This window comes from Sander lucioperca, chromosome 2 (genome assembly GCF_008315115.2).
Source record: "Sander lucioperca isolate FBNREF2018 chromosome 2, SLUC_FBN_1.2, whole genome shotgun sequence".
NCBI lineage: Eukaryota > Metazoa > Chordata > Actinopteri > Perciformes > Percidae > Sander > Sander lucioperca.
Genome location: NC_050174.1, coordinates 29,417,972 through 29,431,577, shown reverse-complemented (window position 1 = coordinate 29,431,577; position 13,606 = coordinate 29,417,972). Strand labels below are relative to the sequence as shown.

At 42.2% G+C, this 13,606-nt stretch overlaps 1 protein-coding gene across 1 annotated transcript in view; it reads right to left on the bottom strand.

Moving 5' to 3' along the window:
* zmat4a (zinc finger, matrin-type 4a) overlaps positions 1–13,606 on the bottom strand; it is a 254,663-nt gene that overhangs the window by 67,220 nt on the left and 173,837 nt on the right. The window contains exon 5 of the mRNA XM_031296570.2: positions 8,110–8,331. Coding sequence (XP_031152430.1) covers positions 8,110–8,331 — 222 coding nt within the window. The remainder of the gene's footprint in view (positions 1–8,109; positions 8,332–13,606) is intronic.

Genomic DNA, 13,606 nt, shown 5'->3' with positions numbered 1-13,606 from the left:
TGTATATTCAAAACGAGATAGTATATATATATATATTGTACAAAACAAAAGGTGGGATTGGTGACAGGCTCGTCAGTAAAAAAAAAAAAAAAAAAAAGGCTTGTCCATCCACAGCTGACTCTGGCCCCCTAAAGCCCACCCATAACGCTGAGACTGTCAGAGACCCAAATCACCCCAGCCACAAACTGTTTTGCCTGCTTCCGTCCTGCATCCGGTCCCGCAGCATCCACAGGCCATCAGATTTTTAAACTCTTGAGCTCTGAGCTTATCACTTCACTTTACCCTAAACGTGTTACATCTTTAAATACTTTAATATACTGTTTTACAACAGTTTTACCTCTTTATATATATACGTATATATGTATAAATATGATGTTACTTCTCATTATGCATATACATTTACTGCATTTGTGTTTACATTCAGAAAATTTGCAATTACTGCCTTCTACAAATTATTACCTTATTTCACATTGTATTGTGAATATATATTATAATTTAATAAGCATTGTTGGAGGGAGCCTGATTTTTAGTGACAATGGCTGATTCTGTAATTGTTGTGCATCTGACAATATTTTAACTGTGAAACTATTAAGATCAATACGTTATAGTAACAGGATATTATCTGATTATCTGTAAAACAATGGGAAGAAGTATACGGAACTGAGCTCCTCGTGATGCTTGGAAAATGTAATTAGAATTTATCCATTTTCAATTAGTTTATGACACTTGGTAATGCAATTTAAAGGCCCTAAAAAATATTTTCTCAATTAGCTTCACATTATGAGTGAAGTCATGGGGTCTGAAAAGAACACACAAGTTTCTGCCAAACTTAAAACAGTTTTGGTTATTTTACCTTAGAGATTCCTGCATTTCTTTTGTTTCTCTGTGCTCTTCTCACATGTTTTAAAGAGGCGCTATCCAGTTTTTGCCATTTCTTCGCTGTTTTCTCGTTTTTTTGCTTGCAGGTTTTTCTATAGAGCTCCCCCTAGAGCTTTGGAATAGATATTTGGCAGCTCCTATGTTTACTTGTGTCTGACTCCTCGCTCAGCTCGGTCAGTCTGCTGTTTCCTCTTTCTCTGTTCCTCCGACAATGCTTTCCTAGCTTTCTGCTTCTTTTTTGCCGGCTCAGCCATGACGATAGTGTGAAAAACTCCATCGCTACCTTGTTAGCCGGTTCCTGAATGGGTGTATGTGTGCAGTGCCGTGAACCAATTCGATGCATCGCGAGACCTGATATCACGCGATACTTCCTGACACTGAGGTCGGTGGCTCGCCGGCCGAAAGTTGCAATGGTGTTTTTTCCGCTCACAGGCGCTAGGGGGGAGCGAGACGACCACCATTCAACTCGAAAAAAGTCATATAACCATTCGAATGACTCCAAAGCTGTTCAGTTAAGGTAAATTAAGCTAAAAAAGATGCATAGTTTCCCTTTAAGATGGGGCTTGTCGTGTTGGGTTCTTAAGATATCAAATAAAGACACAGCAGGGTAGATTCACATGGTTTAACTTTATTCACTCACAAACTATCTTCCCATACAACCCTTGTGATTCCCCTCTACTGTCCCCTGGTGCCCCGGCAATGTAACAATATTATAGATCACACCACATCTCCCTTTCCGAAAAGCAATAGACTGTGACCTACATCATTTATCACCAGGTTGCATCAAACTCTTAATCTCACTTTTGTATCACTGTGAAACATTTGGTCTACTATAATACATATCTTTACAGTGCTTATTTAGCACTCTTCTTTCCTGTGAACTCATATTGAGACCGGATTACACTAAAGAATATGAACTCATTGAGGCCTCTTTAAGCTACGAATGAACACACAGTAGACAGTTAACACACAACAGGATTCAACCTCCCATTAAACCCTTATAACACTTACATTAACAAACTACCCTGTTTTTCCCCCAATACATTTAGTATATTTTCTTTTTTTTTCAACATTTCCATTTCTTTCTTTTTTTCATTTGAATTCTCACAGATCCAGTCAATCTGGCTTTGTGACCTGCCAGACCTGGTGCTCACAGTTTGGGGAGTGCCTTAGGCCCCCCCGGAGACACCTGACCAGTGTCTGTCGAAGTATCCTGCAGGTCAACCCCTGCAGCATGCTCTTGTGTTTTACTGCTGTTGTCTGCCGACGTGGGCACAAGGTGGCGGCGATTCCTCCTTAAAGTGCCCTGTGGTCCACTGACCAGGTAAGATCTAGGTGTTTCATGTGCAGATGTCACAGTACCTGTATATCTTGTATCTGTGATTCACACTTGATCTCCTGGTGACAGGTCAGAGAGATTTATCACTCTGTGTCTGCGGTCATAGTTGCTTGCGTCAATCCATCTCTTCTCCCTTTCTTTACGCTGCACCGACCGAAGGTCTGGGATGGCTGGCTCCAACACCGCCAGGAAAGCTGGCACAGTGGCACAGGCCCCATGAGCAGCTGGGCTGGACTGAAGCCATTGCTCAAAGGAGTGCTCCTATAAGCCAGCAGCGCACGGTAGGGGTCAGTTGCTTTCTTTCATCATCATTTCAAACCATCAGGTTTTTGATGGTTTGGACAGCACGCTTGGCCTCGCCGTTGCTTTGAGGGTATCTTGGGCTGCTCGTTCAATTCATACTCAGTGGCGAAGGCTATCATGTGAGCCCCAACGAACTGAGGCCCATTGTCTGTGACTAGAATCTCCGGTATGTCGTTCCTGGCGAAAATTGACTTGAGGTGCTTTACCACATCCACACTTCTTGTCGGTCTCAGCTGTGCCACCTCCACATACCTGGAAAAATAATCCACAACAAGCAAGTAGACTTTGTTTTTCAATGTAAACAAATCAGCTCCTAGCTTTTGCCATGGCCTATCGGGTAGCTTGGAAGGTATAAGAGGCTCAGTCACATTGGCACGTTCTTTAATGCATGCCGTGCATTTCAACACCAGCTCTCCTATTTGGCTACTTAGCCCAGGCCACCACACGGATTGCTTGGCTCGTTCACAGCATTTGACTATTCCCTGGTGCCCTTCATGAATTTTCTCTAGCACTCTATTCCTCATTACTGAAGGGATAACTAGCCTAGTACCCCGCAATAATAGTCCATTGTGAGTGCTGAGAACAGCCCTTTCAGTCCAGTAGGGTCTTACTAGCACATCCAGTCTGCTGCGATCTGGCCAGCCCTCAATGCAGTACTTCATCACTTCAGCACACACGCTGTCTGCACTCCGCAACTCGGACAGATAAGCCTTGCTTGCTGGTAAGTTTGCAATTACAGAGTCCACATATATGTTTGTTTCCTCCATCAAGCCATCTCCATCAGTCACACCATTCATCAGTGGCACCCATGACAGTGTGTCTGCTGTAGTGAGCCTTTTCCCTGGGATGTGCATGATTGTGTACCTGTATCTCATGAGTCTCATCCTGAATCTTTGTATTCTAGGTGGGAGGGAATCCAGCGCTTGTCCACCCAGCAGGCTCACGAGGGGTTTGTGGTCTGTCTCCAGCTCAAAATCGAGACCGATGATGAAGTCACTGAATTTTTTACATGCCCAGGTCAGGGCCCGTGCTTCTTTCTCCACTTGAGCATAGCGCTGCTCCGTACTTGTGAGCGCCCTGGACGCATATGCCACCAGCACCCAGGTCCCCTGGCATTTCTGCAGAAGTACACTGCCTAGCCCATACGATGACGCATCGGCTGAGATTGTAAGTTCTTTGTTTGAGTCATACAACTGCAGGCCCAGAGTGGACGCTAACTCTTGTTTGAGTCTGGTGAATGCCCTCTGTTGTCAGGCCCGCAATACCACAGGTTCTTTTTTGACAGCAGGTCTCTGAGAGATTTATCTTTTCAGCTGGGTTGGGCACAAACTTGACTAGTTGATTCACCGTGCCCAGAAAGCTCCTGAGCTCACTGACGTTGTGTGGCGGATCCATCTCACGTACGGCACGTGTCTTCTCTGGATCTGGGCTTATCCCATCTGAAGAGATGATGTATCCTAGAAATTACACCTTGGTTTTGCTGAACTCACACTTGGCTGTGTTCAATGTGATGCCAGCCGCCTGTGCCCTCTGCAGAACCGCATGCCCCCGTGTGTCGTGCTCTGCCTGTGTGGAACCCCATATAAGGACGTCGTCCATGTAGCAGACGACTCCTTCTAAGCCTTCTGTCACTCCCGTCACCATCCAGTTTTGAAAATGTTCTGGAGCTGAGGCAATACCAAATGGTAAACGGTTGAAGAAATAGCGCCTGAATGGGGTGATAAAAGCGGTGTAAAGGGCACAGTCTTTTGATAATGGGATATGCCAAAACCCCATGTTGGCATCCAGTTTTGTGAATATTTTTGCAGCAGACAGCATGCCTAGCTTCTGGTCCACAGATGGGAGGATGAATGTTTCCCTGCACAGCGCTTCGTTGAGGGGAGAGCGGTCTATACATCATCCTTAGATTTCTTTGGTGCAACCACCATGCAACCACTCTGTCGGCTGCTCGATCCGGCTGATGACTCCTAGCTGCTCCATGCGCTGGAGTTCCTGCTTTACTTTTCCCATCAAGGGCAGTGGGACACGGCAAGGCACTTTCAAAGACATGGGCTTGGCATCTGGTCTGAGCTTAATTGTGTACTGCTGCTGTGCTAAACCTAACCCGCCGCACAGCTTTGGGTATTGTTGTTTTACAGAGTCCAGGTCGATGCTATCTACTCTGGCTAGCAGTCTGAGGCTAACTGAGGCGGGTCTACTCAGCAGAGCTGTGTTCAGGTGCTTCACTACATAAATGTCCTCTGGTGCGTTTATCACCACATTTCAGTATTTCTCTGGCTACACCCACTACAGAGAGAGGTACACGGCCTGGCCCAAACAATAGTTTGTTACCTGGGGTGAGGTTGTATGCGGTGCCTCTGTATATCTGTCTGTACACCTGCTCTGGTATGACAGTAACGTTGGTCCCTGTATCAAACTTGAACCTCACATTAGTATGCCTTACTTGAAAGTCTACTGTCCATGCATGTTCTCCTGCATCAACGGTTCCCAGGAATGTTGTCATCTTCTGTGACAGCACTCACACTTTTGGTAGACTTGCACACTTTGCCATAATGCCCTCTCTTACTACAGTTGTGGCAGTCTGCATTATTTGCTGGGCACTGGAATTTAGCATGCGACTTACCACATTTAGGGCATGACTTATGCTCTGCTCCTGATTGTGCTTCGTGCTTGTCTTTGTACTGTTTAGCTGGCTGTCTTTTTTTTTTCCAGGCTTGCTGTTTCGCTTTCCTAGTGTGCACTGCATCCACTAAGATAAAATTTTTCTGGAAACTGATATGTTTTTCTAGAAGACTTATACTGCTTAAATGGACATAAACCCTCTGAATTTTGGTGTATGCAATAAAGAACTACCGACCTAACTTCTTGAAAAGGTTACATGGCCGATTACGGTATAATGTATTTAGATTTGTAAAATACGACTACAAGAAGCTACTATCTGAATGTGTTTCTCTTCATGTCATTAGTATTATTCATATATGTATTTGGATTATACACACATATATATATATATATATATATATATAAGATGCTAGAAAATAATTGGCTTCATTTTCTGAATTAAATTGTTACATCTACTAATTAAATCTACTGCTATTTATACTACTTATACATTTATCTATGTTTCGCTGCCAACAAAATATATCATTAACCATGTACATGAATGAATCTAGTAAATACATATGAACCCTACCTTAAAAAAAAAAGAAAAATGTAAGCCTTAACTGAGTCTAAATAAAAGCTCACACACAGCGCATTAGCTTTTCACAGTCAAATAATGTATTTGTACTGGGGTACACCCCTTGTATATGTATACTGTACGTGTGGATATGTATATGGATGTATGTACATAGAGATGCATATCCATATACTGATTTATCTCTTGTACTATTGAACAAAAGACATGGTACAACTGGGTTGGGACTCTGTTGGAGTGGGGTTTAAAATGCTCAAACACATTCAGTTCTGTACAAATTATATCATTGTTTTGTTTAATATAATTGCTTAAAAAAAGAAAAAAAACTATACTATAATGAACTATAATGCTGAGTAGTGATGTTCAACCATGGGCCAAATGTATTAAAACCTGAAATAGACATCATGTACTCAAAACCTCAACAGCCAACATGACAAAGCTGAACTGACTGCAACCATTCAATTTGCCCTCAGCCAGCGACAGCACACCCATAGTTATAAAGCACCAATCAGGCCTGGAGTTAGGGGTCCATGTCCAATCAGCTGTGAGGACTTGTTTCTCCCATTCGATGCGGTCACGCGCCGATACCCTTTACAATACCTCTGGGCACACTCTGCTTTTCTGGCAGCCGACCCTGCACTAGCTGGAATAATATTGTGTAATTGTTATTGACATATTGTGACTGGGAGAGGATGAGCAAGAATGTTCTCTCCTCCTCTTCCTCCGTAAAATTAACAGCTTGTGACGTGCTAGTGGACTGCAGAAGGCATCGAGCTGACAGCTCTAGTCAAGAGGGCTTCCAGTTAGAGGACTCACAAATGATCAGAATTATTTCCATTTGTAACGCTGGTCTCTCTCACTAATCATTATTACACATCACATTATTGGCTACAGTGTCTGACAAGAATTACGACTTAAACATCCTTTACATCAGTACAGAAAAATACTTCACACATCTACAACGTGAGACAGGTGCATCGGAGGGGGACAAGCAGGTCAAAAGTTGCAAAGAAAACTACCGCTCACTGTCTAACTTGCAAAAATATATAAAGTTTAAGAGTAGGCAACGTTTCGGTACTAGACCATCCTTAGGCACATTTTTCCTGAAAATGATGGTCAGACATGAAGTTAGACAGTGAGCGGGAGTTTTCTTTGCAACATCCTTTACATAACATTTTAACATTTTTTTACCATTAGCAAGTTAAGACCAAACCAGAGCTAGAAGGAGAGGAACTATTGGGATAATATTTGCCAGGTGGGCAGAACAATTACTCAAAATGAATGCTAATGCTGCTGGGTGTGTAAATATGCAGCTGTTATATATGATACTGTAATGTTGAATTTACAGCTTGTTACACTGTCCCCAAGTGGCCAAAAACCTAACTTAATATAACTTAATACACCTCCAAATGAGGAATTTCACCTAGGGTTATTTTTGGAATAGTCCCAAATGTGTCCCAAAACTGTCAAACACAGGCAGGTCAAAAGTTAGGGTCAGTCAATGACAGCACCCCAAGAGCCAGCAGGGTGTCAGGGTCTTGCTCAAGGACACTTCAGCTAGCTTTAGCCTGCCTGCTGACAAGTGGCTTGAACCATAATGATTACTATATTAATGGATGACTTCTCCCATTGAATTACATTGTACTGTGGATGAGAAGCTCTGGGGTCAACATGACTGTGTGGCATTACTTAACACCTGTCATGGCTGTTCCATCAGTCACTCTACGAAAGTGTGAGTCTGACACAGGTCACAAAAGAGACACCTGTCCTGTCCGATAACCTGGTGCGCCATGTGGTTTGTTAACACAGAACCATCTGAGAAGGCGTCATTGGAAACTGTTTGGAAAAGGGCAGGCGCTTTAAAAAAAATACCTGGCAGGTGATTGAATGAACCATCTGTCTATCAAGTTCACCATCATTGTTTTTAACGAATAGTCACGGTCGTCACACACACCTAAACCACGCCGGTAGCTGCCAGTAGCTCCTCACCGGATGCTGCTTGGTTCGTTCCACTGCTTTTCGAACACAAACGCATTGCTTGAAGCCTGACAAGATGGATTTCCGTCTGCTATGTGATCCCGCGATTCTCGCATGATCTTGTGATTTGGTAAAGAATTAACTTTAGGCGGACATTTTATCACAAGACAAATATAATTATATTTATCAAAAAGGGGCTCACTAACAATGTATGCATGCGCTTTCTTGGCGCCTAACTGCTTCGACTTAAATCCTACATTTAAACGTAGAAGTTGCCACCTTGCAGTCTAACAATACATGGAAAAGAGTAGAGTTTCAACCAAATTCTATGACACACTTCATATCACTAAACAATAAAAAGACTACAACAGTCAGAATATAAAAAGTATTTCATGACTTCAATAGTGCTCCGTACCTTTCATCTCTCCCATGTCCAGGGTCTTGCCCAGCTGCTCCAACAGGTCTGCTCTAGCAGCATTCTTCTTGTGCTTTTTGCCATCATAATGTTGCTGAGCCATGCCTGGGTTGTTGAACCAGGCGTTGCATAGCTGGCAGTAGCGGTCAGAGTCGCGGCGCTGTCGCGGGGAGGTCATTGGAGACGTTTCTGGGGAGCTCTTTACAGGACTCGGTGATGCCTCTGATGGAACAAAAACAAAACACACAATTGAGGATATGCAGGGATTTTACTGGTTTAAAAGGAGACACGTGCCTCAGTGACTTGTTTTTTATTTGCCAACCCGGATGTAAAAACCAGAGTAAATCACCAGTGAGACCAAATCATTTTTCACATTCACACACTCGCATATGAAGCAAAATGCTTGCACTGTAGAGCTCAGATGGGATTAAAGAGAGCAGCACTGCAACATTAGCAGGCAAAACACAGTAGGAGTTCAGCAAAGGAAGAATCCGATTTTGATTGGCTTTATGTTAGCTGACACCGATCCATTAAAATATGCCTGAATCGAACCTGATACTGATCCCCAGGATGGGCTCGGAACATCCCAACAAATTTATGTTGTTTGTCATGGCAATTATACTTTTAACGACCAGTGCTACTTAACTATCATCCTGCTACCGTATGCTGTCTTTTCACCTCGCACCATAGTTGAGTTATTTCATACTTAGAATTGCAGTTAGCCATTTAATACAATGTAACTCTTACAATGGATATGTGAATATGACAGTGTTATATTTTTCACATGGAAATTAAGGAAGATGACCACCTCTCAGTTCTCTATGCAGGAATGCAAAAACACTGCTTAAGAATAAAATTGTTTTACTGCGTACTGCTTTAAAACATACATATTTTTACACATTTGTAACAAGAATGCAGACTACTACTGGCATGTCAACACAGCCTAAAAACACAAGTTGAGTTTTGTAGCCAGCAGACAGAGAACAATGTAAAGGTTTTAATGAGCACTCATCAGCAGCAATGTGACAATGACTGCTACTGCAGCCCCCTGAATAACAAGCTGTTATCTCCATTAAGCGCCTGAAGAGGAAAACCTAAATTCTACTTGGCAAACGGATTAAAAAGCCTGCTGTCCTTGTGGCTGCCCACTTGTCCCTTCATGCATGGATGACTGCATTAACCCTGAGCGAGTGCCGCGTTGCACTGAGCGCTCCCCAACACAAAACGACACTATGAACTTAATCAGTTTTAACCCTTGAGTGCTCGGCCCACCCTAAGTCAACATTTAGTGCTGTCCCATTACGTTCCATTACACCAGTCAACATTTCAAAGTGGCAACTCCAGTGAAAAACATAGGGGAGAGAGAGAATCTATAGAACCTTAACTGTCAGCATTTTGCTCTCTGTTTATACTGTGGGTTCAGCCTTCAGTGATTCACAGCTGAGCCCCAGGCAGAGCAGAGTTTACATTTGCATTATATTTTACATGAAAATGCTCTCATCCACAGCAACTGGCTATTATGTAGGATTTGAATCTGTGCATTTGCAGTTATACTGTAGGGTGACATTTCCAACTAATAGGCCAATGTAAACTGTCAGTGTAATTTAATCCCTGTAGTCCCCTGTGCAACAATGCTAGAGGTCAGCTACAGAAGCCCAGGGGCTGTTTTTGATTTAATGCCCTGCTCAAACAGAAAGATGCTTTTAGAGAGAGGTGTGTGCATCCGCCATACACTTTAGCAACTAAATCCAAGGATTAAAACTAGCCATTGCATAACATGCCTACCCACTAAACTTCAGATTGAAGGTGCCCCACACACAGCAGGAGTTCCATCTGCTCTTTTGCTAGTCAGTGAGAAAACTACAGTTGGTAGAACGACATATATAGAGAACTAGGTGCAATTCTCCATCAAAGCTGTTTAGACACCTCTGGCATATGAGACATAACCTGAAAGCACAGCTCTTGGTTTGAACAATAACAGTCAGGCAATTACCTAGCAGAGCAGAGAAAGGGATGACAGAATTTAAAAGAGAATATTAAAAGGCTGTGGAAAACTCAAAGAAGGTGAAATATTTACTTTGTGAGGATGATAAGAAAAAACAAACGTAAGGCAATTAGGATTTCAAACAACAACTTGACTTTATACTATACTTTCTGTTTGCTGCTTTTTACTATTTTTATTATTATTGGTATTATTAATATTATAATTAGTAGAAGTATTGTTGTTGTTATTATTGGTATTATTACTACAGCAGTGCCCAGTGGCCTCCAGTATTGCTGCTTGCAAATCTTTACAATTATTCCCCAAAAGAACCAAGCAGGCCTGCCTTGTTGCGTGATCTAAATGTTCTTCAAAACTTGCCATTATTAGCGTGTAGCTTGCTTGCTCGAAAATATATTTTTGTGTCCCGAAGCAAACAGAGTTTGAGAACGGCAACACACAGAGGGCGGAAGGTGAGGGACATCCAGCAGTTATCCTTGAAATGTACTTCCGTTATTCCAGACTAGCTACAATATAACATCTTCAGTTTCTTTTTCTTCATCTGTTCTTGAATGTACTGTAGCAAGCGATGGAGAGCAAGCTGTACCAAGCATGCCATTAATAGGGGTCCCCTCAATATACACTACGCAGTGTGTACATAACGCATTATAAATATTTCCAGTAGATCTCAAGAGCTCAAACTCAACACTGCACTTCCTTGGGTCGTCACTCAGAAATACAGTCGCCAAGTGTACAGGTCGATCGGATGAACTGTTGTTGAGAAAATCAAAGGACAGACAGACACAGACTCCTTCAAATTTAGTGAGATTATCAGTCCTAGTCCTAGTAGAGAAGGTAGCTAAATGCTAATATCGCCAATAGAACTAATACATTTAGTGTTGACTTTATTGCACACATCACCACTTAAAGTAATACAATAGTATTGAGCAAACTATGGAGCTAGTGCCTGAAGGAGATTAGCTCGGGTTTGGCATAGAGAATGAAAGCAGAGGGAAACAGCTAACCTAGCCTTGTCTAAATTTTATATATTTAAATATATCTAATTTGTAGAAATGAGAGGGTAAGCTCGGCGTATCAACTACCGGCTCTAGCTTTCTAGTTGTTGTACATGTCATGTGAGGGTATCAATCTACTCATGTAACTCTTGTCTCATTTAGATGATTAAACATATAACTCACTACACATGTCCTGACAATACTGGCCTGGTGTTATTACTTGTTAGTCTTTGTAGTGACCTATAAACATATCTGCATAGAGTGAACAGTTCTGTAATACTTTCAATTGTTAAAAAATTCAAATTCAAAAGTATATATATATATATACAGTATATGTGTATGCATATATACAGATTGTTCATGATTATGCCCAAAATATTTCCTTTAATGTCCCATTATTGCACATTATGTCCCGTGAGTCAGTAAGGCGTTGAGTTGTAATAAACTATAAAAATCCAGTGTAGTCTACGAGACCTCGACCTGAGGTGGATGAGTTGTAATGTCTGATGGCAACAGCAAGATGGTGAAGAGGGTGAGAGTAATTGTCCATGACGCTTTGCAGCTTGCGCAACATCCTCCTCTCTGACACCACCACCAAATAATCAAGCTCCACCCACAGGACTGAGCCAGCCTTCCTGATGAGCTTGTTGATTGTGCTGGCGTTGACTGTCCTCGCCCTGTTGCCCCAGCACACAACAGAAAAATAAATTCCATAGCATTGTACAAGGACAATTAATGACACCGTACTTCTTGTACACAGCCTCAGTGTCCTTAGCCCACTCCTGCTTGTTGTCCAGCCTCAGAGTTCTTAGCCCAGTCCTGCTTGTTGTCCAGCCCCAGTCCTGCTTGTTGTCCAACCTCAGTGTTCTTAGCCCAGTCCTGCTTGTTGTCCAACCTCAGTGTTCTTAACCCAGTCCTGCTTGTTGTCCAGCCTCAGTGTTCTTAGCCCAGTCCTGCTTGTTGTCCAGCCTCTGTTCTTAGCCCAGTCCTGCTTGTTGTCTAGCCTCTGTTCTTAGCCCAGTCCTGCTTGTTGTCCAGATTGTAGTATTGTGCAGTCCACATCCACTCCATGGATGGAATTTGGTTTAGGGGTATTATTTGGCTGCTGAAGTCCACAAAAAACGTGTTAAGCTAACACTTAACGAAGGAGTCCACAACGCCTCTCGACCCAGCCTCATCCTTGCTGATGCAGTTTACCATTGCAGAGTTGTGGGAGACTTCTGCAGGTGGCAGGACTTGGAGTTGTAATATATTTGCTAAAGTGTTCTCTCTTATATGAGTTTTATACTTGCACAATGTATGTCGAGAGAAAATGTAAGGGTACTTTGCTTGTATTGCGCATCTCGAAAATGATATCTCGTTCTATTTGCAAGAAATAAAGATGTAAAAAAGGACTTGGAGTTGTAGGTGAAATCTGAGATAAAGAGGATAAACAGAAATGGTGACATTTTGTTGCCAGAAACACAACTCTAAATTAATGCTAATATTGCTCCCAAACAAGTTGTTTGCTAACAAGTTTGCCATATCAACTTAAAGGGTGATGATATGTCAGTGCTGTGTTGCTTCTGTTGCCTCCAAGTAGCCAAAAAAATAAATAAAAAAACAATCAAATCAGGTCTGTGATACCTAAGCATGACTTTTTGTGGTTTTGTTTTGGCTACTCAGAGCACTTGATTAAAGCTATAGTGTGTAGTCTCCCCCATGAAGAATTCTAAGTAACGACAACAAAACTGTTGGCGTGTCCACATGATACAAGCCTTCCATGACCATGCACCCCCCCCCCCCCACACACCTCCTACACGCAGTTGCCAAGGAGGACACGGAGGATTAAGAAAAGAGGATGGACTCTTCAGAAGAGGTAATTATCTTCACTCAAGTTTCTGCGCGGGAAAGTCACCGGACAACACAATCTTCTGAACACAGCCATACTGAGAAATACAGAGAGAGTTGTGTGGAGCTGATAGTCTTAATTAGCTTTGTAGCAACTTATTTGGCAATGGCTTGAATGTAACGGACGTTCATTAATATCAAAAAGTTACGCACTAAAGCTTTAAGTTTAAACAAAATTTCAAAACAAAATCAAATCTCTTCGGTTAAAGATTCCGAAAAGTTGAGATTGAAGCGAAAATGAGAAGCATAGAAGAGAAACTCTGGCAAATTATTTTGTGCAAACATACAGGAAATAGCCCATGATTACAAGACATAAGCAAAGATCATTTATCATCATCAGTGCAACCTCTCCGTGCAGTATTCTCCTCCAGCAGAATGTAATCACACTGATTTAATATTCTTACTGATTTTACGACGAGTGTCCCGGCCATTCGTCTAGCAGCCCACCAGTTTTACCTAAAGTATTTACTTTCAATACAAGGTGACAGATTCTTCATTCATATCGGGCTGCGTTATTGCACAATAGCTTTCCAGTCCCATAGATAAGCCAGCAGGCACATAAAGGAATAAAACCCTTTCCTCACATTAAGTGCATCATTAGAGCCATACT